The sequence below is a fragment of the Lactuca serriola genome, chromosome 9, assembly GCF_051521515.1.
Source record: "Lactuca serriola cultivar US96UC23 chromosome 9, Lser_US96UC23_V15, whole genome shotgun sequence".
Lineage (NCBI taxonomy): Eukaryota > Viridiplantae > Streptophyta > Magnoliopsida > Asterales > Asteraceae > Lactuca > Lactuca serriola.
In genome coordinates this window covers 13,560,805-13,586,830 of record NC_136416.1, presented here as the reverse complement: position 1 = coordinate 13,586,830, position 26,026 = coordinate 13,560,805, and the positions used below count along the sequence as shown (strand labels likewise).

Below are 26,026 nucleotides of genomic sequence, written 5' to 3'. Positions count from 1 at the left end.
CATTTGTAGTACAACGGTAAAAAGTCTGACGAAAACGGATGTCGGATGAAGAAGTTATGGATTTTTAACGGATTTTTCTGTCCTGGTCTGTTAAAAATAATAATATTAAAATTAAAGTCAAAATTAGCCGACGATGTCTAAACGAAAGTTGTAGAGCATAATTTTAGCTATGCGTGCATATAAAGAACGTCAAAAACGGAGCTCGTATGTGAAAGTTATGGATTTTAGAAGTTTTTGCACAAAAACCGAGAAATCTCGCATACGTGGACTTCGGCCACGTCACCCTCGCTTGAAACATGCCACGTATCCGAAATTGGTGAGTCACCGAAGCCAGCTGGCGAGACGTGTCGCCTGCCCTCGCATCCGAAGTCCGGTCCGCTAAGAATCCGACGCGTGCCCTTTATCACGTGTGCGAGCCTCGTAGAGGTGCCACGTCCGAAGCCTCGCCTTGGTCCAATCAGAAGCCGACACCGAGACCCTCGCATGCGCAACCCACGTGCGAGCCACCTGCGCACCCTCGCCCAGCTGATGCCGTGTGTCCTCGCTGCTGACTCCTCTTCCTTAGCCGACTTCGGACCTCCCTATAAATACAAGGGGGCTGCGAGACCTCTCGGGTAATTTTGAAAAATTGCCACTTTCACCCCCCTTTTTGATATTTTTACTATTCCGACTTCCCCCGAAGCCGCGGTACTGATTCCAAAGCCCGAAACACGCCCCGAGACTCCCGAGAAGCCCGAAAAATTTATCTTTTCGGTTTTGAAGCTCTACCTTCGCAGAGCCCGGTTTTCAAGAAAACTCCCGGTTTTCAACAACGAAAGTCATATTTAGAGCCGTAGTACTGCCCAAATTAATATTTTAGCCCCCGGTTATTTCATGGTGAGTTCAATATATAGGAACAATTGTATGTTATGTGTTATATGTGCTATGTGTTTTTCAGTGTTATTATTCCGGGTTATTTTCCCGGGTTATTTCTATTTGCTATTTTTAATAGCAAAGTTATGCCTTTGACCATGTGATCAGTAAAAGGACTTAGATTCACGGTGGTACTGGTATGTAGCCTCTGGCCATGTAGAACATGTCTCGTAAGAGAATGACTTCTATTCTATGGCATTGGCAGAAGGTTAGATAGGACTGGTATGTAGCCTCTGACCATGTAGAGCATGACTCCGTAGGAGAATGAACTCTATTCTATGGTATTGGCAAATGGTTAGACAGGGCTTTAAGCCTGAAATCTACCAAAATGTTAATCCGAAGTTGTATATCTTCTGTGCCGTTTGGGCCAAAAAGCTTTATTCATGCATATCAAGCATGGAAATTGTTATGTCTCATTGATCGTAAATCTTTGAATCAAATCTTGAGTTGATATTGAAAGCGTGACATATGATACGCATATGCTATTGTTGTTCTTGTTCCCTTTTGCTTCTGTCATATTGATATATATAAGGCATAAGATTATATTGTATCTATTTATTGAATTCACTAAGCATTATCGCTTATCCCTCTCAATATTTAACAATTGCAGGTGATGAGTATCCAATATAGTTTTATACTGCTGAAAGATTTAGAATAGTTAATACTATTTCTATGTATTTTAATGTTCATGTATGTATATGAATAGTAGATTCCTGGGTAGATATGAAATGTAATAAAACTTAGTCGGTTTGTATCCAATCCTTTGTAATCACTTTATCTATATAAAATATTGTTTTATAAATATGCATGTAGCATGTTTCGAGGAAGTAACTTAAGAATAATGTTGGAATAGTATGAAAGTTTGGGTCTTTCATAAATACGAAAGTTGGGGTCTTTCACGATAGTACTATGTTAGCATTGAGAAAAGTAATGTATGACATAATAAATTAATATTCAGATCTCACAAAATTAAACATCGCTCAAGTGAAATTCAATGAGTGACTGTTGCGTTAAAATATTAACCGTAAATCAATGTCTACTCTCGAGGATGTGTAATAGTTCGTTTAGGGGTGCAAACGAGCCGAGCCAAGCCCGATCCTGGCTAGGCTTGGCTCGGGCTCGTTTAAGTTTTAAGAGGCTCGAGCTCGAGCTCGAGCTCGGCTCGATTCGAGCTTCTTATACTAAGCTCGGCTCGAGCTCGTAAATAATTATACAAGCTCGATTCGGGCTCGGGCTCGGCTCGTTTTTTGTCTGACTTGCCTAAATAAGCTTAAGCTCGGATCGAGTTCGTTAAGAGGCTCGTTTACTAATACCCTAAATTCTTAATCCACAAATATTTTAATATATAAAAAATAAGAAATTCTATTATATAAAGGCTCGTTTAGGCTCGCGAGCCTAATCAAGCTTAGTGACATAGGCTCGAGCTCGAGCTCGCTTAATAAACGAGCTTAATATTAAGTTCGAGCTCGGCTCGGGCTCGTTTAAAATCGGTTTCAAGTCGAGCTTTTAGCAATCCGATCCCGAGTAGCTCACGATTAGCTTGACTCGTTTGCACCCCTAAGTTTGTTGTATAAATCTCGCCTAATTTGTTGCCAATAATCTTTATTGTATAAATATTCATCTAATCTTGAGTTGGTAGGGGTTAGGAGGGGTAGTGGTGCGATCCTTGAATTTTGAAGTGACACGAGTGACTTATACACCTACGGTAAGTATTTTACAAAAACGGTCCTTAAATTATTCACTAATAATATAAAATAACGTGTTTTCTAAAATAATATATAAAAACGTTTAAAATCTTAATCTTGATGGTTCCGTTTGTTTAAAAATGTCAAAAGTTTTTAAATAGTATGTATGGATAAAAAGAAAAAGAAAAAATAATAATAATGAAAGTTAGTTAAAATAAGGGTAATATAGTCAATTCAAGTCGATGAGAGATTAAAGATGCAATAAAAATATATTATAGGGACCTTTAGAGTTAAAAATAATTGTTACAGACCAAGCGCACAAGCCGATAGATTACCCCAAACCACATAGACCATTCGTATAATTTACCATTTTAGATTTTTGACATAACTTTTTAATATTAGCGGTCCCTATAATTTTGTGATTTAGAGAAAAAGTATATGTTTGGTGTGTGTGTTCAAATATTGAAGATCTTGAGAAAGGAGAAGAAGAAAGAACTCAACTCAACTCAACAATGGAGGGGGAGATGAAAAACTTCGTACTTGTATGGACAACAGTCCTGGCATCTCTTCTTTTCTGCCGCAAAATAAGTAAAGTTATAGAACCAGGTAAAACACGTCTTTTAGCATTCATCCCTGTCTTCTGCATCTTCATCTACCTCCCTCTCCTCCTTACCGCTGTTAATCTCACCGGTCCTACCTCTTTCTTCGTAACATGGCTTGCAAACTTCAAATTGATGTTGTTTGCGTTTGATAAAGGTCCTTTGTACTCAAATCCACCCCTCCCTTTGTTCAAATTCATCATCACTACTTGTGTCCCGATCAAAATCAGCGATAAATCCCAAAATAAGAAGACATCGACTCAAGTTAATGGAAAATCTGACGAATCTCAAGATGGAAAATCCGACGAATCTCAAGCAGGTGGAGCTTCGAAAAAGGGAAAGAAATAGCCGATTAATTACGCCGTCAAGTTTATGGTGCTTGTTTTGTTGCTGAAGATTTATGAATATGGAGGCCAGCTACACCCTCTGATGAAAATGGCTCTGTTTTGTGTTCATATTTATGTGGTTCTAGATGTGGGTTTAGCCATGGTTGCGTATTTAGCTCGAGCAATTGTTGGTTTCGAGCTCGAACCACAGTTTGATGAGCCGTATCTGGCTACATCTCTACAAGATTTTTGGGGAAAGAGATGGAATCTAATGGTTACAGGTATACTACATCCAACGGTGTACCTTCCCGTCCGATCAATTTCCGGTAGGTTTCTATCGAGAGATTTAGCTTCGCTTCCGGCGGTAACGGCCACGTTTATCGTCTCCGGTTTGATGCACGAGTTAATATTTTATTACCTTGGACGACTGAAACCCACATGGGAAGTCACATGGTTCTTCGTGATTCACGGCGTGTTGGTGAGTCTGGAGTTGGTGGTTAAAAGGGCGGTGGGTGGAAGATTCCGTCTGCCGCCGGTGGTTTCCGCTCCGCTGGCGTTGGGTGTGGTGATGGCCACCAGCTTCTGGTTATTCTTTCCGCCGTTCTTGCGGTGTGAGACAGAACTCCGGTCGTGTAAAGAATTGGCTGCGTTCATGGAACTTGTTGTTCGTGGAAGATTTGTTGGTCCAAATGACGTATCTTGCCCGTACTATTGAATCTAAACCTTCCAAAGATAGAAGGGTATATAAGACTTTTTGCTTTTAATTTCTTATTTATTACTGCTTCGGCTTACATAAAATTTGTGGTGTATTTTCTCTTTTCTTTTATCCATTTTAAACCTATTACGTGAGCTTTAAATATTAATCCAAGACATACATGTAATAATTTAAAAATAATATCAAATTCTCTTCTTGGATTTTCACAATCTCATCACGTTAACTTTTATTTTTAAGTGGACATGAATTTTAAATATGGATAAGTGTACAACTATCTTTTGTACTAGTTGTGAGATTCATGTATTATATAGATGAATTTAAAAAAAAAAAATCAAAATATTTAAGAATTTTGAATTTATAAGAAAATAAGAAAAATAATGATTTATTATAATGAAATTGTTTTTTATCTTTTAAATTTAAATAAAGAAAAAAAAAACTAATGAGTTTTAATTTTGGAAAGTTTATTAAAAGATATGTTTATTAGTGAAATTAATATCCATTTATTACTACACTAGGTGTATGACACATGTATTATATGAGTTCATTTAAAAAGAATTAAATATGAATATTTTAACAATTTAGAAATTTGAATTTATAAGAAAAAAATAATAAAATATTGAATTATTAAAATAAAAATATTTATTTTCTTTTTTAAAATGTAAACTAATAATTTAGACAAATAAACATAGAAAACTAATAAGATTTTAATTTAGAAATTTTGAATTTTAAACAAATATCAATTAATGATATTGATATGCATTTATTATTACATTTATTACAATTAATAAATTTAAATATTATATACAATTTAATAAAATGAAAAAAAAATCCACAAAATGTAATGTGGAAAAAATTTAATTAAAAATAACTACAAAATGACATGTGACAAAATCAATGATAGCATGTCATGTGGCAAAAAGTTCTTTATTTATTAGGATGATTTATTATTGTAAATTATTACATTAAAATATTATGTTAAATTTTATAAAATAGAAAAACTTATCAAATGACATGTGGAAAAAATTAATTTAAAATAACCACAAAATGACACTTGGCAGATTGAATGAATATGATAACTATAAAAAAAAAAATCTTCATTTATTAGGGATGATTGTATTTTCTATTCAAGTTTTTGTTTTTCTATTATTTTTTTAGTGGGACCTCCAAACTATTCGATTTTAGTTTACAAGATCATTATTATTATTTTTTGAAATTTTAGGGCATAAAGTCCATTTTTATTTGTTCCAGAAACAATTATCATAAAATTAAAGGGGTCGTTGGATAACACTTGTGATGTGGCAATCCAGTTGCCATTCGGCACCATTGGTATCCATATTAGTATTGAAAACATGTACCATTTCCGGTACCGGTATCGATAATTTCAATTCAGTTCCATACTCGAGATTGACTTTCGAACAAATTCAGTATTTGGAAAATCAGAAAAGATATTGGTTCTGTCTCACGCTCATCAACTAATTGAAGATCAGTTTTTATATGTCATCAGATTCTCACAATTGAAGGTTTTGAATAATCAAAAACCAAAAGAAAAAAAAAAAAACCACATGTGCAACACTAAGCCACATCATCACTGACATTGCACTCGACATCGGCTAATATATGTCTAGATCCTTTTCTAGCAAATAAACGTCGACTTTACGCCCCTTTTATATTAAGAAAATAATGAGGGACATCATAAACCAAAACCAATAACTTTGTATGGCTTCATTAACATTAGCTTTTTTTAGTCTATTATTATGTCTTACGTTTGTTATTTTTTTCTTTTCATTTTTTCATTTAGTTATATTATTTGATTTATTTGATTGAGAGTAAATTAAACGAATGGACCTTGTGGTTTAAAGTAATATGTGTGTTTGGTTCCTAACATTTTTCTTTTAACTCGGACTATCCATATAGTTTTGTTTTGTTTCGGATTTAGCCTCTATCATACCTGAAAAAGTCTATATTGTCTTTCCTGTTATTACTAAAATAATTTGGTCGCTTCGACGACGACGCCGACACCGACACCGACACCGACAACAGCGACAACGATAGCGACGACGAGGCAGTATGACAAAATAATAAACATTGGATATGCTCCTTATAAATCAACAATTACATAATTGATACCCTAAACATGAGCGGTCACAACAAATACATGATTTGATATGTCTTGGGAGTCATACCAAGGTGTGAACCACGTTGTAGAACTTTCTTTGCTCAGATAATGAACGATAATACTATGTTAGCATTGAGAAAAGTAATGTATGACATAATAAATTAATATTCAGATCTCACAAAATTAAACATCGCTCAAGTGAAATTCAATGAGTGACTGTTGCGTTAAAATATTAACCGTAAATCAATGTCTACTCTCGAGGATGTGTAATAGTTCGTTTAGGAGTGCAAACGAGCCGAGCCGAGCCCAATCCTGGCTAGGCTTGGCTCGGGCTCGTTTAAGTTTTAAGAGGCTCGAGCTCGAGCTCGAGCTCGGCTCGATTCGAGCTTCTTATACTAAGCTCGGCTCGAACTCGTAAATAATTATACAAGCTCGATTCGGGCTCGGGCTCGGCTCGTTTTTTGTCTGACTTGCCTAAATAAGCTTAAGCTCGGCTCAAGCTCGTTAAGAGGCTCGTTTACTAATACCCTAAATTCTTAATCCACAAATATTTTAATATATAAAAAAATAAGAAATTATATTATATAAAGGCTCGTTTAGGCTCGCGAGCCTAATCGAACTTAGTGACATAGGCTCGAGCCCGAACTCGTTTAATAAACGAGCTTAATATTAAGTTCGAGCTCGGCTCGGGCTCGTTTAAAATCGGTTTCAAGTCGAGCTTTTAGCGATCCGATCCCGAGTAGCTCACGATTAGCTTGACTCGTTTGCACCCCTAAGTTCGTTGTATAAATCTCGCCTAATTTGTTGCCAATAATCTTTATTGTATAAATATTCATCTAATCTTGAGTTGGTAGGGGTTAGGAGGGGTAGTGGTGCGATCCTTGAATTTTGAAGTGACACGAGTGACTTATACACCTACGGTAAGTATTTTACAAAAACAGTCCTTAAATTATTCACTAATAATATACAATAACGTGTTTTCTAAAATAATATATAAAAACGTTTAAAATCTTAATCTCGATGGTTCCGTTTGTTTAAAAATGTGAAAAGTTTTTAAATAATATGTATGGATAAAAAGAAAAAGAAAAAATAATAATAAGGAAAGTTAGTTAAAATAAGGGTAATATAGTCGATTCAAGTCGATAAGAGATTAAAGATGCAATAAAAATATATTATAGGGACCTTTAGAGTTAAAAAAAAATTGTTGCAGACCAAGCGCGCAAGCCGATAGATTACCCCAAACCACATAGACCATTCGTATAATTTACCATTTTAGATTTTTGACATAACTTTTTAATATTAGCGGTCCCTGTAATTTAGAGAAAAAGTATATGTTTGGTGTGTGTGTTTTTTTTATTTATAAAAACAGTCCTTATGTTTAACATTTTTGTATGTTGGCAGATTTAACCCTTGTGTAGAAAACAAATTACAAAAATTGTCCCTACAATTAACAAAATAGCTCCTTATGCATTGTTTTTGCAGAAACGGTCCATGCATTTAAAAAATACAAAAGTAGTCGGTACCTAATACAAAATTTACAGATTACTCTTCTCGTAATATATTGCCATGTTCGACTCTCCACTTTTTGTTTTAACACTTTGGCCACATGAATTTTGCATATTTTCATGTTTGCCCCTACACTTTCGTAATTATGCAATTTCGGTCCCGCTTGCGTCCCCCGTGAAGCGGGTACGAGGCAATTTCTAGTAGTTATTAAAATAGATATAAACTATGTTTGCTCTTGAGTATATAATATCTACAGTCCTTTATAAATGATGTTAAGCTTCGATCAACATTTTTAGTTTCTATAAAATGTACGGAGCTTTGCACTAACAATTACTTAGGAGTTAGGAGATAACAAATAAGACGAAAGGAACATTTTACTGTTATTTTTGAAAACAATGCTTACATGTAGACATAACTGACCCTGATTCGATCCAAACTTTTAAGAAATATATGGGTTTGGAGCATAAGTTTTTTATTTATTTACCCGTTAAAGATCTGTATCCGCTAGCCTTTTTATTAAAAGAATTAGGTATGGGTCATCACCGACCAGCTCCATTTATAACCAACCCTATATAAAGGTAACACTTGGATTTCTAGTATGTTCCTTATTGCCCTTTTATTTTGAAAATGTTGCATTTTAGACCTTGGAGTAGTACGCGAGGCGTACCACATGGTACGTTTAGCGTACTAAGTGAGATGGCAGTCGGGATTGCGAGGCCTCGTACGCTGGGTGTATGAGGGTTACGCTTAGCGTACTCGGTGTGTATGAAACCCTAATTTTAGGGTGTTGTACCCTATTTAAGGACCTTAAGTCCCTAGGATTTGCCTATAATTAACAAAAAAGCTCTTTATGCATTGTTTTTGCAGAAACGGTCCATGCATTTAAAAAATACAAAAGTAGTCGATACCTAATACACTGATTTTACAAAAATGTTTGCGTGACTCTTGCATGTGTTCAGGTTTGGGCCATTCTTTGGAGTTTAGATGCTTAGGGTTTTGTTGGGTCATTTGAATGCAAGTGTTTTGGACTAGGAAAATTAGTGGGCCTTAGGGTATGACCCATATAAGGGTTTGTGCCCAATTTGGAAAATTGGGCCATGTATGGGCCTTAGATGATTACTCGGTTTTGGGCCTTTTAGATTATAGGTTTGGGCCTTAGTCTTGGACCAAACTAGGTAAGGGGTAAAATTGTCTTTTTACCCTAAGTATGGATTGATAGTTATAGATTGGAATCCAATTGTTAATTGGGTGTTATTTGATATTGATAGCTCAGGGATTTGTCGGATCAACAATCAGGGCTTATTAGTGTGATTCAGCAGTGCGAGGTGAGTTTCCTCACTGTGTTTAGCGAGTCGAAGGCACAAATGTCAGCCCCTGGTTATGCTAGGTTAGGGTGCTAGATGTCTGCGTGACTCTTGCATGTGTTATATACTTGTATGCTTACCGGGTGGGGCCCGATGACCATTTTGTATGCTATGTATCTTTGTGATTATTACATGTGTATATGTTTATTTGATATATGTTATATGTATGTTGGACGGGGCCCGATCTGTATACCGAGCGGGGCTCGATGACGGGTGGGGCCCATTATGTGTTTATTATGTATGGTATGTGGTATTTTAAGAGATTTCACTAACTTTGTGCTTACGGTTTTCAGTTTATGTTTCAGGTACTTCAAGTTCCAACGGGAAGGGCTCGAGATGCCTGTAGGGCACATAACACCTCGTTCCGCATTTTCTTGATTTACTTTAATATGTCATGATGATTGATACATTTTTTATCTGGATTTGTATGACAATGTTTTGGAACACTGGTTTTATTAATTTAAAAATAAAATTTTTGGATCTTATTTTTGAGACGTTTCAATAAATTTTCAAATTAGATATTTATATATTATACTGTTTATCGTTTATTTTTAGTTCCAATCGATAAAATCAATAAAGTCCTCTATCAATTGGAATAAAGTTTGCAATCATTATTCTCTATCACTGCAATCGACAATAAATAAATAAAAATTAAAAAAAATCATTCAGAAGTACTGCAATAATGATTTTTAATTCCAATAGAAATCCTCGAGTACGTAATACGTTTTTTAAATCGACGTATTTTTTAAATAAAAAATGTTATTTTAAGGATTAAGTTATAGTAGACATTTTTATTTTTTATTTAAGAAATGTTATTTTAAGAATTAAAATGTGTTTGGTTATTCAAAAGATCTGACGGGTTACAAGACGGGTTTGAATATTTGTTGATTCAATGGATAAATGAATGAGTTTGATTATTCAAAACCCTACGGAGCGGGTTTAGATCAGATTTTGAAATTTGGGAAAAGAGTTTGGATCAAGGTCGATTCGATCCAAAAGCGTTTCATTGTCAGGTCTATTTACATGCATTCATTCCTAATGTTTCTTTTTGTTAATTAAAATATAGTTAGATAACATGCTAAATATTTTTTATTTATAATTATTAGCAAAAAAAATTTCGGGTAATGCCCGAACCTAACCTAACACCCAAATTACCCATACCCAAATCCCATAATTTAATACGATTCGGTTATTAGTTATTTTTTATTCGAAAAAACTCAAACTACCCGAAAATTATATGAACACCATTGGCGAATAGTGTTTGAATCTAATGAAGTTATGATGCCACATCATCTAGAGATATTAATCAATGCCACGAAATATCGAAGATGATGATGCGATCACAACACTAACAATTTCACAAACAAACAAAAACCCAATTTTTTTTGTGTTTCTTGGGCGATGAAAAAAAAAATTGGAGTTAATTGGAAGATCCAAATATATATCAAATATTTAGATCCAATCTTTTCATTGATAGGAGCTAATAGGGAAAAAAAACCATTCAAGAGTAATAATATCTTTTCACTACGCGTACCTGGCTGCTTTTTACCTACCTACGCAACCGGTTATTCCTGGTGGGAATGGTCTTTTAAAAAGTCTAATATTAGTTAGTTACTTTATAATGACGATTTTTTAGTTGGGTGGGTGTTTTTTAAAACGTTTTAGAAAGTTTAAGGACCAGTAAATTAGGAAATGCAACAGATTTCACCTCAAATCGGGGTCGGGGTTAAGAGTTTTACTATTATGCCCTCATATGGAAATTAACCTGGTCCTAATCCTAAATGTATTTAAGTTATCAAAATGTGACATATATAGACCACAATAGTCAAATTTTGAACAAAATGTGCACAAGCTACCAACACTGCATTGCATGTTAACTGCTTTCCAGAAATTAAAGTTTATAGATAAGAAATGGAGAAAGGGAGGGAGGGAGGGAGTGACGACAATATCATCAAAGATTTCTTCGTTCCAATTGGCATGCAAAACGATCAACTGCAGCCATTGCACGAGATGCTGCACCAATGGAGCCTTCATATCTACAATTGCATTAAAAAATAAAAAATTGCAGTAAAAAAAAAAATAGAATACAGAAAAGTTGTTGGTTTTCTTACAAGGCAACAAAGAGAAAAGATGGCGTCTTGTATACTATAGCTCCTTCACCTGCAGGCTTTGAAGTGTTCATGCACCTTCCACAAAACCAACTCTCGTGTATCGATGTAACCACATCTGCCACCAAAACCAGTTGTAAAATTTTCTCTTCTCTCAACAAGAATCTATAACCTTTAACAAATAACAACTTACATTGATTTGATTCAATAAAGAAGCTTTCACTCTGGTAATTGCCTCGTTTGATGAAGTTCACAAACTCGCCTACTTCAATGGGGTCTGCTTCTATCCCTTCCTCCTCTGCACTATAAAAAGCATCAACATCTATCTATCTTCAAATCACCTTTGGCATTCATAAAAGACATATGGATGCTTCATAACTTTCCTTACATTGTAGACAGCAGGCGAGAAGGTCCGGTTGGATCATAATTGATTAGGAGAGCAGCCTTTAATGCTTCACCTGTAAATTACAAATCAACATAAGCATTGTGAAAGGAACAGCAAGAAATTAGATACCCAAGTGAAATGTTATTGCATTTGCAATTTTGCATACCATCAAAACCAACATTGTTACATGCCCATTTTTCCCAGTTTCTATTCACAAAACCCCAATCCATGATTGCTTGCTTTTGCTGGTTACAAAAGCCAACAAATACTAGTAACACACAAACCTGAAAAGGGACACAACTTTGAATATTAGCTAAACATATCCATCTCTTTGAATGTGAAGTGAAACAACTGAAACCATGTTATCTCCTTATCTTGAACTTAAACAAAAGCCTCATTCACTTTCAGACCAAGAATGTAGTAAAATTAAGGGTATACTTTCATGATGAGTACAACAGTCTGTCTGAATTGCCCTCAACCCATAAAATGATTTACATTTCTATAAGCAAATTATGGAATGGGAGACCAAACAATCAAGTATTCCATCAGTCAATCATACCATTACATAAATTGCAAGACGAAACAATACCATCTCTATTCTATTCTAGTTAATCGAAAATTCCATCCCTACCAAGTACCAAGTATAATTAGGGTTTTAAATTCGAATACACTAATTTCAACAATTCCTAGTTTTTTTTAGATATATTGAGGTTAGATATATTGAGAAGCTTACCGTTGGACTGTAAGAGCAAATTCCGGTAAACAAAACCTCCAGCGATGCAAGCTGATTCAATGTCTTGCAGAGAGCAGGATAGTTTCTTCAATTTAGGTTTTTCTTTTACGTGACAAAAAAATAAAATAAAAAAATAAAAAGACTAGGAAGGGGAACAAAACGTCGTTGTAAGTTTTTTTCTTGCTCGGGTAATACACGCGGTCAGATTCAATTACTTGCAGAGTTTCTGAAAAATTAGAGCGAAAATATTGAAAAATTTCATCACATGACCAAAAAAAAAATAGGGTGTTTGAAGATTTTGATTATGAAAATTTGAGTTTTGTAGAATGTTCAAGGATTCTCAGAGAGGGGTTCTGAGGAATGTAACAGGGGCAGGGCCGACCTATGTGGAGAATTGGGGTCAATGGTCACTGCTCAATTTCCGACTCGTAGTGTAAAAAAAAAAAATTCTATTAGGTGCACCCGTTTGAAGTACGAAGGACACCTCTACAAAAAAAAAAAAAAGAATAGTTTGTTGCATAGTTCCTTATAGACCCTTCTGAGGAAAGGTTGTTGAGGCTTTACGAATCTGTTTTTCATCAGCACACCTCTGACTGTTTTCGGCTAACCATGACAAAAATCGGGATTTCATTAGCCGAACAACAGTTCCTCAGAGGTGTACTAATAAAGAACAGAGCCTCAGAGCCTTAGGTGCTGTTTGTTTTTTTGAAGCCAAAATGTCTGCAGTCTGCGGACCACATCTGCAAGCCTCTGCGGCAGAAGAGGTGGACCAAATGTCTGCAGTCTGCAATAAGAAGACTGTTTGTTTTTAACGTCTGCAACTGTTGAAATAAATTAATTTTTCAAACTTAATTTCATGTCATAAACATTAAAAATGCATTTTCAGCAAAAAGATAAAGAAAAAAAAACAGGTGGTCTTTTTTTTTTTTTTTTTTTGTTAAAATGAGGTCTGAAGACCTTTGAAGACAGTGGCCCATGTCTGCGCCAGGAAGACCTCGCGCAGACGTTTTTTGGTCTGCGCACTTCCAAAAAACAAACACTCTGCGAGGGCATATGTCTGCGCGTTGTCTGCGCGGCGCAGACAAAAGTGGTTGCGCAGCTCTTCACAAAAAAAACAAACAGCCCCTTAGTCACCTTTCCTCGAAGCCCCCTTTGAGAAACTATGCAACAAACCTTTTTTTTTTTTGTCTTTTTCCTGTGCCACTTCAATTCCTTGTTACTATTTACATTCCTCAGAAGGTAAAAGGCTTTTACAGAGCCCCCTCTGAGAATCCCTTAATCATTCTACAAAACTCAAATTTTCATAATCAAAATGTTTAAACACCCCTTTCATTTTGGTCATTTGATGAAATTTCTGGTAAATATTTGCATATTACATAATTTTTGTAAAATTGTTTAAAAAACACAATTGTCACACCTTATAGCAGGTTAAGTCATAGATTCTTTAAAGAAGGTAAAGTTTTATTTTATTCAAAAATTACTATTAATTTTTTTTCTAGTTTGATCGTAAAATCTTTTAATTATTTGGACCTTTCTCTTTATTGTTAGGATTAAGGGCTTTCATAAAAGCTCACAAACACAATTATCTAAACGGGTAGATATTCAAAATATTAAACTAGAACATACAAACTTAAAGTTGTTGACTTGGTTTAAGTAATCAAACTAAGTCCATGACATCAACGACATAAGTTGACCATAAACATACAAACTTTCTTTCTAAGAAACTAGATAAACAGAGGGTGTGGCTGCTTAGAACCGAAGTTAATACCTTACTCCTCTTCCGTTATGCAACCTTAATCTACAACGTTCTACAACCTTTATCCTCAAGAGTCTACACATTAAAGCCTTATCATGGTTGAAAATCAAGCTTGAATGGGTAGGAATACCCATATAATCAAAACATATCATGCTTACATTCAAGACCATTTTTTCTAGGGTTTTACATGGTATCGGAAGCGAATATCATTTTCTCCAAATCCATAGAACCAGTATCGGACCATATATGCTTAATAGGCATCGGTTTGAGTACATAGTGGCGGTCCTACAGTGGGGGCAGCTGCCCCCGCAACAAAAAAAATAATAATTAAAAAATAGGTTTTTTTGAAAAAATATTATATTTTAACCTTCTATAATTATATATTTTGACTCTTCAAAAATATTTGCCCCTCATGAAAAGTTATAAAAAAATTTGTCCCCTCTTTAGAAATTTCTTAGGTCCGCCCCTATCATTACAATACGGGGCCCATTTGAGAGAGTATTGGTCCTATGTGCTTAAACCTAGAATACACCATACAAATTGATAAGCTAATAATTTTTTATACATCAACATCCATCGATCTAATCATTTACACACACACTAAACAACATGGTTTTACTTAAAGAATCATTTCAATCTGGTCTCAAGTGAGGTTGAAACTCTTGCACTTAATCATATCACTCTAATGATAAAATTAGAAAAGAAACTGAATGGTTAATTCCATGGAAATGAAGGAAAAAAAACATTTGTTTAGTCTAATGGATCGAACCATTTTTAAGGAATGTTATTCCTTACATTTTGTCATCATTTCTTACCTTTTTTCCATTTCAGAATTTTAATAACATACATCTTTTAAAAAAGCTTATAGTTTTACTTTATTTAAAAAATAACTATTTATTAAAATATTTAACTTTTAATGAGTTTTATTATGTTAATTTTTTACTACTATAAATAATAAATTCAAAAAACTTCACTGATTAATATCTAAAGTGGAAATAAACTCAATAATATTCAAAGTGTAAATAAATAGTTAAATACTACATCTAGATATATAATACTACGAAATAATATAAACACCTCGACAATACATTGTAATGACCCATTCAATTACATCTACACAGCCCCTTATATATATCTTGACATAATTTCCCATCATTAAGAATTCAAAACTTTTCTTGTATGGATTTCAAAGGTTTTTGTGGCAACTTTCATTCGAGATTAAATGATTATGTAGTCATTATTTTTGACATTTTTTTATAAATAGTTAGATTTAGATGTCAGTTGGCTAACTGTGATTCAAGAATAAATGATAAGTTGTCATTATTTCTGATGTTATCAACTGTTTAATGAAGCATTGAGTTTGCTTATAATTAATTGTAGGCGATTAGTAGACGATGATCCTAAACAGCTCATGGAAATTGAGAAAAACTTTGAACCCCTATGAAGAAACTATTGGTCCTCACTCCTCAGACACTAAACCTCTTTACAGTGTTGGAAAGGCAAAATTCTGATGAACATGAGTGTTTTTGTGTTTATATACACAATACATATTTGTTGCCTAACTTTTAAAATTGTGTTCATTTTTTAGCACAATTTTAAAAGTTATGTGACTAAATGAGCATAATTTTTAAAGTTAATTGACTAAATGAGCACAAATCTAAAATTAAATGACCAAACCAAAAGTTATGTGACTAAATGAGTACAAAGCCAAAAGTTTGGTGACCTTTTAAAACTTAAAATGAGTTAAGTGACCAAATGAGTTCAAAGTGAAAAGTTAAGTGACAAAAAATGACCTAAACCCAAACTCAAAATTATAAGTTAGTTAATTCAAGTATTTCTTTTCACTACCAACATTATAAATACAAGAAGACTGAGTATTCAAAATAAAAATATTTTAAGGTATATATCAAAAGCAATAAATAACAACATACTTTCATTTATTTGTTACAACATTGGATTTTCATAGTTCATTTATATTACATCATTGTACTTTAATTTTTATTAAACATTGTATTTTAAAATTTTCGTGAAATTATAGTGTTTTACATAAAAAAACAATCTTATTAAAATATCCAAAAAAATATGGCCACAATTCATTTCTTCGAGGAGCTAATTCACATTCCTATGTTTTTTTGGAAGTGAAAATGACTTATAAAGTAAACTAATCATTGGTATTTTACATTTTGTCAATTTTTTTATACATTACCGACTATTAAACTTTTTGTTCAAATTATATCCTTACGACCGATGTAGTAGGTTAATGCTCAATTGGCATGCACGTGGCATCTATGTGACATGAAATTGGGAAAATAACTTAAAAGGGTAATTAGTTGTTATTTTTGTTCACATGTGATCCCTTTTCGTACACCATTCACCATTAAACTCACATTTTGTGTTCAAATTATACCCTTATGATCGACAATAATTTGTGAGTGTTTGGTTGTAACAGTTGTATTCTAAGGTATGAAGAGATGAAACCAACAATACTGGTTATTGTAAGGCATACATGTATAATTTGAATACAAAACGAGACACAAAAAGGATCAAATATGAAAAAGCTGACGGTCGGTTATCCTCTTAAGTAATTTTCTCAATCTCATATATCATATAGATAATACGTAGATGTCACATATATGTCAACTTGTCGATTAAACGTTAACTTACTACAATCGGTCATAAGAGTATAATTTAAATACAAAATAAAAGTTTAATAGTCAATATTATATAAAAAGAAATACCAAATATAAACAATATTGACAATTAATTACCATCGGAGGTAGTTTTCATTTGTAAATTTCTTTTCCTCTTCCTTTATTCCAACACGAAAGAAATGACATTTTCATCTCCTTAAAACTCAAGAACATATAAAGAATATTTGTTATAATTTATAGCTCTTTCAATTTAAAAACATGACGAAAAACTTATTAAATTTTGCTTTCTTTCAAATTCGAGAGCATTTATTATAAATCCGACAAATTTTCTTTTAAACTTAAGGATGCAGGCTGCAGCATTAGCGTGACTACATTGCAACCAAATAACCAATGGTAAGTTGGATGTGACTTTGTGAGAGCTATGAGCAAGTTGAGAGACCATCATGTTTATTGGCTATCTAATTTAATTGTAAGAGCGGTGTCATTCGTTGAGATGGCCGAGTTGGTCTAAGGCGCCAGATTAAGGTTCTGGTCCGAAAGGGCGTGGGTTCAAATCCCACTCTCAACAATTGTTTTTTAAAAGATAATTTTTAATTTTAAATATGTGTTTCCTATTAAATATTTTTTAAGCTTATCATCAAATAATAAAGCCACTTACATAATACTGACTTTGGTTTTTTTTTTTTTTCAACCGGCAAATCTAATCTACTCCTAAACTAATATCACCTATGTCCACGACGGGACTTAAACCCTCGACCTCAAAAAAGGAGGGCACCACTTGATACCGTTGGGTTAGAAGCCCTTTGGTTAATACTGACTTTGGTAATTTAGGTTACGTGTCTAATTATAATCGATTCTTGAAAATTAAATTACAAAAAATAAATACACACAAGAGTAGCTAGACTAAAAAGGAAATTAAATTACAAAAGATAAATACACACAAGGGTAGCTAGACTAAAATGGAAATGATGTGGGATAGCATTATCCTTACAACGGATATGGATGTCCATGTGGCAACACTTAAGTGGGTAGAGCATTGAGTCTACTTCCAATCACTGATATCCTCCAAGAAAAAGATCCCCCAAAATTAACTAAAAAGCCACTGAATTTCAATTAGTTAAAATTGTTCATCATCACCAAAACAACTCGAGAAACGAAGAAAAAGAAAAAAAAAAAGAAGCAGCATTCAATTCAATATAATCATACCTGTTTAGAGAAAGAAAATGTCAAGCTGCAGCATGGCATCTGCTGCTACTGGATTCGTGGTGGCACCAAATGTAACCTCCAACACAACCATGGCCAAGTGCACCATGGTTAAGTTTTCATCCAACTCCAAGAACACCAAGTCTTCCAGACTGGTGGTTGTAAAGGCTGCCGAGGAGGCGGCGTCGGCGGCACCACCGGCTGCCACCACTGAAGCTGCACCAAAGCCACCTCCGATTGGTCCCAAGAGAGGGGCCAAGGTAATTACTCCACAAAAGCCAAAATTAACCTAACTTTTTTCTTTCCTACAAATATTAACTATTACCCAAAACAATTTCAGGTGAGAATTCTCCGGAAGGAGTCCTACTGGTTTAAAGGTGTAGGCTCAGTTGTGACCGTTGATCAGGTAAAGCTTTTTTTTTTCTTCGTTTTTATTTTTTTGTGCAAAAGTGGTCGTTGATGTTGAATTATTAATAGAGTATAATACATGTGATGTGCAGGATCCAAAGAGTCGCTATCCAGTTGTTGTGAGGTTCAACAAAGTCAATTATGCAAATGTTTCCACAAACAACTATGCATTGGATGAGATCACGGAAGTTTAGATGAGCTTCTTGTGCATGTGTCATTCTACAATTCCTTTTATTTCAGTCTTTTTTTGCCAATGAATTTGTAAAAATAGTTTCTCAGTTCCTCGAGTGCCTAAATTTGATCAAATATATTGTTTGCTATCCCTTTGCTTCGATCATAAAATATCATCATGCATATATATAGTTATACATGCCACTTAATTAAGGGTTACTAGACTTCTATATAATATTTATTTCAATGAACATATGATAAAGAAAGATATATTGTTATGTGAATCGTTAGTATGATAAAAGTAGTTTCAATATAAGAAAAGTTGTTGTAGAAAATTCAATATATATGGTATACTACTACTATATACGCTATACAAAAACCACATTCTGAGAAATTAGTTGATCTCTCTCTTTTAATTGACAAAGCTGTTGTGTACATATTTTCATCTTGTTATCTGCCCTGGCTCTCCAAAGACTTGAATTTCTGCAACCATCAAATGAATGAATGAGAGTTCTACTTGAAATCAACTTTGACTATGATGATTAATAAGATGAATCACCCATTTGTAGGTTTCAGTGAAGTAAATCGGAGCAACAAATGGAGATAATTAAATAGTATTGGAATAGATGGTCTAATGAATGAAAGTAAAATAGTAATTTAATCGAAACAACGAGCATTTTAAAAAAAAAAAAAGCGTCATTAAAAGTTACATAAACAAAAATGAATTAGACTGCAATTGTTCATTCCATTCCATGATGGAAAGGTAAAAAAACACCCCATGGCTAAGGAATGAAAATTAAACAAAGTGGAAGGAGTGACATTTTCCATTCCATTCCACCCGACAAAACCAACAGGTTTTTATATTCCATTCCTTTCCAGATTCCATCATACAGTAACAGTACTACCAATCCTAAAACTGCCTAAGAATAAATGCATTAAATTGAGGGCATTGCTGAAGATGAGTCAAACCTTGATAAATTTGAAAATTAATAAATGAATTTTCAAAGAACTCTTCCATCCATTCCATCAAGAAGTCCAGACCACATTCCTTTTACTGGAGGTAACTGTGCTACAAAAGCATTCCAAGGTGGGTACCCCACACCGCTCCCACGAACACGACCATCCATTCTCAGAGATAAATACCTTCAAATTCACCAATTTTATAATTTCTTCTTGTCATTTCTGAATGTGAAAAAAACAACAATACCTTGTGCATGCAATATTCATAAATAATTTATAAAAAAAAAAAAAAAAAAAAAAAGACTTACACAGGAGATTCAGGTGATACATTGGCCAGTTTTTTCTGATCATCTAGCCACCTGGAGTATGCAAAAAAATGTTTACCATATGAGAAAATAAAAAAAAAAAAAAGTTAGTGACCATTATCTGTACCATTAGTTAAGTTAAGGCACTTACTCGGACCATTCTGGTGTAAGAAGAGGTACAAGCTGCCAGAGTCTTCTTCTTTTGTTTGTTAACTCCTTCATTTCTTCAGTCTCATCAAACTCAAAAGTAGGTACATTTCCATCTGTTGAAAGAGGCACCACAAGCACCCCTCTTTCTATGAGTTGTTCAGTAAATGTTTCACTAAGTTTGAAGGCCTCTGTAATGAAGGATGAAGGTCCAGCAAGGATCACAAGACGTGCAAATCCTCTAAGTTCACTAACAGTAATTGTCTTCTTTTCATCTACACGCAGTTTAAGGTTTGACAGGTTTTCTTCTCTTGAGAGCCTGGCCATTTGGGCGTTCTTGATTTTGTTCTCTCTGTAATATAGGAATGCAAAGAGAGATGCAGCTCCTATGTCTATGCCTAGGCCTTTCGCAATATCAATCACTGAATCTGCTCTTGAAGGATTAGCCACAGCACCAATGAGTTGTGTGGTGGCTATCAGTCCACCAAGAGAAGCTTGTGCAATGAAAGCGATATAGAAAAACATCCTCACTGATCTGAAAGGAGTAAGAACTTCACTCCTGATCCTGGCTGTTGAACTGAAGACCAAACAAACCAAGATTTTGATTTTGATTTTGATTTTGATTGATTAATGTTTACAACAACTCAAGAATCCAGGGAGGGTTTTCTTTTACTTCACAAACTTATAGTAACTGAATCTGGATACTGTCGAAACTAATATCTTAAAATCGAACACAAAAATAATTCGTAAACATTTCACTAAGTTTGAAGGTCCAGCAAGGATCACAAGATGTGCAATTCGATCCATCTCATCATATAAGTGTGAGTGTGTGGAAGAGCGAATTACCTGATTTCGGTGGAGGACGACGGCTTAGATACAGAGCATGTGACCAATAGAGGAGCTTTCTTTCTGCTCCTGATTGTAACAGTATCACGGCCGCTGGTGGTGGTGAAGACGGAGGCCAATTTGTGGCCGTCGATGTGGAAGGTAAAACTGAAGCATTTGGAAGTTTGATGTAGATTAGTACAAGCGGCAGTGACGATAGCGAGCTGCGCCATCGTAGACATGTCGTCGGCTCACTCAACAGTCGCCGGAGAACCAGCAGTCGGCGGCAACTAAAGTTATAGTAGTATCACCATGGTATTGGCCATTGGGTTTGGGTGGTTGTTTGTTTTGTTTTCTCATCATTTTCATTTAGTATTTTAGTTTCTTTTCTTTTTTGGATGATTAATACAGCGCCACGTCTAGCCTCTGAGACCGGATCAATGCAAAATACTATGAAATAAAGTCCTTTTTTTTTCTAATACAGACAAAATTATATAAATGGTCCAATGGTTTACCAAGAATCACAGCTTCAATCCCAGCTAATTTTTTATGAATGCGGTTCCTCTTTAGTATGATTCAATATAACCCATTGTTAATACAATTCGAAGTAGAGATATAGTACTTATTAGCCTTAGTGATCTAATAAAAGTCATAGTAATCGTAATTGTGAGAGTGTGCATGTGAAGAATACCTAAATCTGACTTCGTATGAGGAAGTTATGGTTTTTCAAAGTTTCGGCGCAATAGTGTGACATAGGAATCGAAATTCAAATCGGCTGATTGTTAGCCGAAACAATCTAATCGAGAGTTAAAGATATTGTGAATATGAACCCGTCGATATAAGGACAATTGATAACGGATGTCGTATGAAGGAGTTATGATTTTTATACGGGTTTTAACAGTTTAAGTCATTTAAAAATATAACTTTAAAAATAAAGTGAGAATTAGCCGATAAAGTCTAAATGAAAGTTATAGTACTCGTCGATAGCTATACGTGACATCCACCTGAAGGAGCAACGTAGCATGAGTGCGCGACACACATGGTAAAAAAATCAGCTATAAATAGAGGGTCAAGCCTCATTCCTTCCTTCACACCTTTCCAACTTCTCTCTATGGTTCTCTGAGATTTTAACTCAAATTTCCCTTGGATTTTAGAAGTTTTTAGCAGAGCCATGAGTCACCAAAGATATAAAAGTGTTCGGGTCGAATTCTACTTGCGAACTATTCGGGTTTTTGTCAGAAATCTTTGTAAGTTAAGTTATACTTGTTACACTTTAAGTGTAACTTATATTTAGATTCATAGTCATTGTTATGAATGTATAAATAAAATTTATTAGTGATTTCAATCATAATATTGATTGATATACTTATTGGATATGTGTCTAAAATGGGCATGTTGGCTTGGTTGTTGGATTTCAGAAAAGCTATATGCCGAAATGATCTTACCTCCAACTGTCCTGCATGGTTGATCCTTATTTGATAAAACTCTCAATAATTATTGGGATTAGTGAAAGATCTAGCTTTCATTATCAGATTGTCGTAAGTATTAATAAGTTATAGTATTATAGGTTAATAATTCTTAAACATGTTACCCGCCAGTTGGATCGCCAATAGGATCGTCTAGATAGTTGTTAATCGTCTGAGTAACTGTTCAGGTGAGTTACCTCACTATACTATGTATTTAAATATATATCCATCTATGATTAGGATATAATAGCTAGTAGAGTAACGTCGATAGTATAGTCTCTGTTAGTCTATATTATTAGCCCGCTTGTTTATGGGCTCTTTTTTGTCTTTAGCCCATTAGGGTTTCTGTCTAGCTAGTATTTATATCCGCTTTATTCCTTGTAGTCTTAATGCTTTTCTCTGAGAACCCTTGTAATTTCTCTTTGATATAATCATATGACAATGTTATCATGGTATCAGAGTAGAGGTTTGATACGTTGTTAGAAGTCTTTCTAGGGTTACTGTAGCATGCCCTTTTCGTTCATTATCACTGGTACTCGTTTTTTTTGATATGTTGATTCGTTGCTACGGTTGATTCGTTGTTGCTGTCGGTTCGTTGCTACTGTTGGTTCGTTGTTGTTGTTGGTTCATAATTGTTGTTGATTCGTTATTCAAGTGATTGCTTCCGCTGGTTTGTTACTCCTTTCATTCTCAGATTATTATATTGTCATTGTGGTTATTCATTCACTATCAACATGACTAGAAAGGATGATTCCCTTCAGTCAATCAGTACTCGTTTGGATGGAAAGAATTATACGTATTGGAGTTACGTTATGAAGAACTTCCTTTGTGGGAAGAATATGTGGGGCTATGTCACTGGGACTAAAGCCAAACCCACAGTGCCTCAAACTGAGAATTATGATATATTGCTTGATGCTTGGGAGACTATAACTCCAAGGTTATTACTTGGATCAATAACTTTGTTACTCATTCCATTGGTATGCAGTTGGCTAAGTATGATACAGCAAAGGAAGTTTGGAATCACTTGGAGAGACTGTATACTCAGTCCAATTTTGCTAAACAATACCAATTGGAATATGATATCCGTGTCCTTCAACAGAATAACCAGAGCATTCAAGATTTCTATGTTGTTATGTCTGATCTTTGGGATCAATTGGCTCTTACTGAATTTAAGGAGTTAAAAGATTTTGAGCCTTACGTTGCTAGGAGGGAAGAACAACGATTGGTTCAGTTCTTGATGGCCTTGCATTCTGATTTTGAAGGTCTTCGTGGAACAATTCTTCATCACTCTCCTCTTCCTTCAGTTGATTCAGTTGTCCATGAGTTAATTACAGAAGAGACTCATATCAAGTCCCATGCAGATAAAGGGTTTAAAGCAACCTCTACTCCTACTCCCACTCCTGTTGTGCTTGCTGTCTCCTCCAGTCAATCTCGACAAACTTCAAGAGTCGCTTATGATGAGTGTGCATTCTGCAAACAGAAGAATCATTGGAAAGCTCAGTGTCCATTGTTAGTCAACAAGGGTAAATCTGTTCAACCTCAGTCAGGGCAACAAAATAGGTCTGGTCAACAGAAGTATCAGTCACGTTCCTCTGGTACTCCTCCATGGACCCCTCGTCCTCCACAATTTGTTGTTGCTGTTGTTCCACCAGTTGACACAGAATCTGTTGGACATATGCCACCATCTGCATTGGATCCCAAGGTGTTTGAGAGCTTTAGACAATATTTGGCTTCTAATCCCACTGCCATGTCTGCATCTATGTCTCATTCTGGTCCTTCTTCGTCTAACACTTCAGGTATTCCCTCATCTTTGTGGATTTTAGATTCCGGTGCAACCCATCATATGAATCATCATTTGTCATCATTTACTTCTTTGTCGCAAGTGTCATCTATTTCTGCTAAGTCTGCTAGTGATACATCTATGCTAGTTGAGGGTGATGGGTCTGTCTCCGTTTCTCATATAACTCTTCCTAATGTTTATTACATTCCCAAACTTACTTTGAACCTTGCCTCAGTCAGTCAGTTATGCAAGTCTGGTAACTGGGTGTTCTTTTCTGATTATGTCTGTGTTATACAGGATCAACACACCCAAAAGGTGATTAGGATCGACTGTAGGGTGGGGGACTATATGTCTTGGAGGTCCCCAAAGTATCTGTTGCTGCTGCTTCCAGCATTAATTTATCTTCTTTTTGTTTGAGTCCTTTGTCGTCTGAGTTTTATCTTTGGCATTCTCGTTTGGGACATGTGTCTGTGTCACGGTTGAATTTCCTAGCATCTAGTGGTGTTTTGGGTCATTTAAACTCTTGTGATATTTCTGATTATAGTGGTTGCAAACTAGCAAAATTTTCTGCTTTACCCTTCAATAAAAGTATGTCTTGTTCTACTGCTCCTTTTGATATTATTCATTCTGATGTGTGGGGTCCTGCACCAGTATCCATAAAGGGTGGGTCAACCTATTATGTATCTTTTATAGATGATTATACTTGATATACATGGGTTTATCTTATGAAATGCAGATCTGATTTCTTTGGTATTTACAGCAATTTTAGAGCTCTTGTTAAAACTCAACATTCGGTTGTGATTAAGTGCTTCAGGTGTGATTTAGGGGGTGAATGTACCTCTAATGATTTCACTCAGTTACTTGCTTCTGATGGTACCATACACCAGTCTTCATGTATTGACACACCTCAGCAAAACGGTGTGGTAGAACGAAAACATCGTCATATTGTTGAGACTGCCCGCTCATTGCTCCTGTCTGCGCAGGTCCCTAGTGCCTTTTGGGGAGAAGCAGTCCTAACTGTTGTGTATGTGATTAATCGTATCCCTACTTTATTGAATTCAAGAATATCTCCTTTTGAGAAGTTATATAGTCATCCACCAGAATACTCTTCCTTACGAGTTTTTGGATGTACTTGTTTTGTTCTTCGTCCTCGTGTTGAAAGGAACAAGTTGGGGCCGAAATCTGCTATTTTTGTATTTTTGGGGTATGGGATTGGTCAAAAAGGATATTGTTGTTATGATCCTGTGAGTCAGAAGTTATATGTTTCTCGGCACGTTACCTTTTTGGAACATATTCCTTTCTACTCGATTCTTGCTATAGCCCACAATGTAACAAAGTCTGATCTTCTGCGTATTGATCCTTTTAATGAAGATATAAAGGCCCAAGACTCATCTATGCCACATGATTCCTCAGCACATTGATGGGTTTTGGTCCTAAGAACATCCTATGTGCTCATACAAACCCTAATGCTTGGATCTAGGTTTCTCTATTGTACATGCAAGTTATCAAAGACTATAAACCCTAATTCTAGCATACAAGTAATCATATTAACATGAGAATGGGTTTAAGATATTACCTTGATTGTTATGTAGCAATAACAATCCAATTCCTCCTTGTATTGACTTTAGAAAGCTTAGAGTCACAATTATCACTCCTCTAATGGTTCACAAACACCATAAGCAAGAGGATGAAAAGGAGAGAGGATGGAGGCTGCCCAAAACGTGTTCTAACCCTAGAAGAAAGCTTAGCCACGTTTTTGGTCCTTAAGGGATCTATATATATAGGAGGCTATTAGGGTTATCTAATAAGGAAACCCTAATTTGGATGCTTAAGCCCTAAGCAACCCATAGACTCCTTTAATTAAGGCCTTGGACGATTTCCTTATGGGCTTCCCCATAGAATTCG

At 35.0% G+C, this 26,026-nt stretch overlaps 4 protein-coding genes, 1 non-coding gene and 1 pseudogene across 5 annotated transcripts; 4 read left to right on the top strand and 2 right to left on the bottom strand.

Moving 5' to 3' along the window:
• Positions 1–3,015: 3,015 nt before the first annotated feature.
• Positions 3,016–4,431, top strand: LOC145077207 (acyl-CoA--sterol O-acyltransferase 1 pseudogene; annotated as a pseudogene).
• A 6,576-nt stretch (positions 4,432–11,007) lies between these two features.
• LOC145073563 (Profilin family protein) lies at positions 11,008–12,784 on the bottom strand. Its single transcript, XM_079020112.1, has 6 exons — positions 12,450–12,784; positions 11,883–12,000; positions 11,720–11,789; positions 11,525–11,634; positions 11,335–11,449; positions 11,008–11,259 (listed from the first exon to the last, which is right to left on the bottom strand). The coding sequence occupies exons 2-6, from the start codon at positions 11,944–11,946 to the stop codon at positions 11,175–11,177; spliced, it is 444 nt and encodes a 147-aa protein (XP_078876238.1). The 5' UTR covers positions 11,947–12,000; positions 12,450–12,784; the 3' UTR covers positions 11,008–11,174.
• A 4,559-nt stretch (positions 12,785–17,343) lies between these two features.
• Positions 17,344–17,424, top strand: TRNAL-AAG (transfer RNA leucine (anticodon AAG)). Its single transcript has one exon. It is a non-coding gene; the product is annotated as a tRNA-Leu (tRNA).
• Positions 17,425–17,958: 534 nt separating this feature from the next.
• On the top strand, positions 17,959–18,787 carry PSAE-1 (Photosystem I reaction centre subunit IV / PsaE protein). The gene is made up of 3 exons (XM_079022622.1): positions 17,959–18,319; positions 18,400–18,465; positions 18,560–18,787. Exons 1-3 carry the CDS (start codon positions 18,080–18,082, stop codon positions 18,659–18,661), a joined length of 408 nt encoding a protein of 135 aa, XP_078878748.1. The 5' UTR covers positions 17,959–18,079; the 3' UTR covers positions 18,662–18,787.
• A 144-nt stretch (positions 18,788–18,931) lies between these two features.
• LOC145076820 (LOW PSII ACCUMULATION-like protein) lies at positions 18,932–21,242 on the bottom strand. The gene is made up of 5 exons (XM_079022621.1): positions 20,897–21,242; positions 20,055–20,627; positions 19,907–19,957; positions 19,608–19,781; positions 18,932–19,121 (listed from the first exon to the last, which is right to left on the bottom strand). Exons 1-4 carry the CDS (start codon positions 21,115–21,117, stop codon positions 19,640–19,642), a joined length of 987 nt encoding a protein of 328 aa, XP_078878747.1. The 5' UTR covers positions 21,118–21,242; the 3' UTR covers positions 18,932–19,121; positions 19,608–19,639.
• Positions 21,243–23,075: 1,833 nt separating this feature from the next.
• Positions 23,076–25,542, top strand: LOC145075357 (uncharacterized). The gene is made up of 4 exons (XM_079021633.1): positions 23,076–23,219; positions 23,327–24,282; positions 24,419–24,436; positions 24,858–25,542. The coding sequence occupies exons 1-4, from the start codon at positions 23,076–23,078 to the stop codon at positions 25,540–25,542; spliced, it is 1,803 nt and encodes a 600-aa protein (XP_078877759.1).
• The last annotated feature ends 484 nt before the right edge of the window (positions 25,543–26,026 follow it).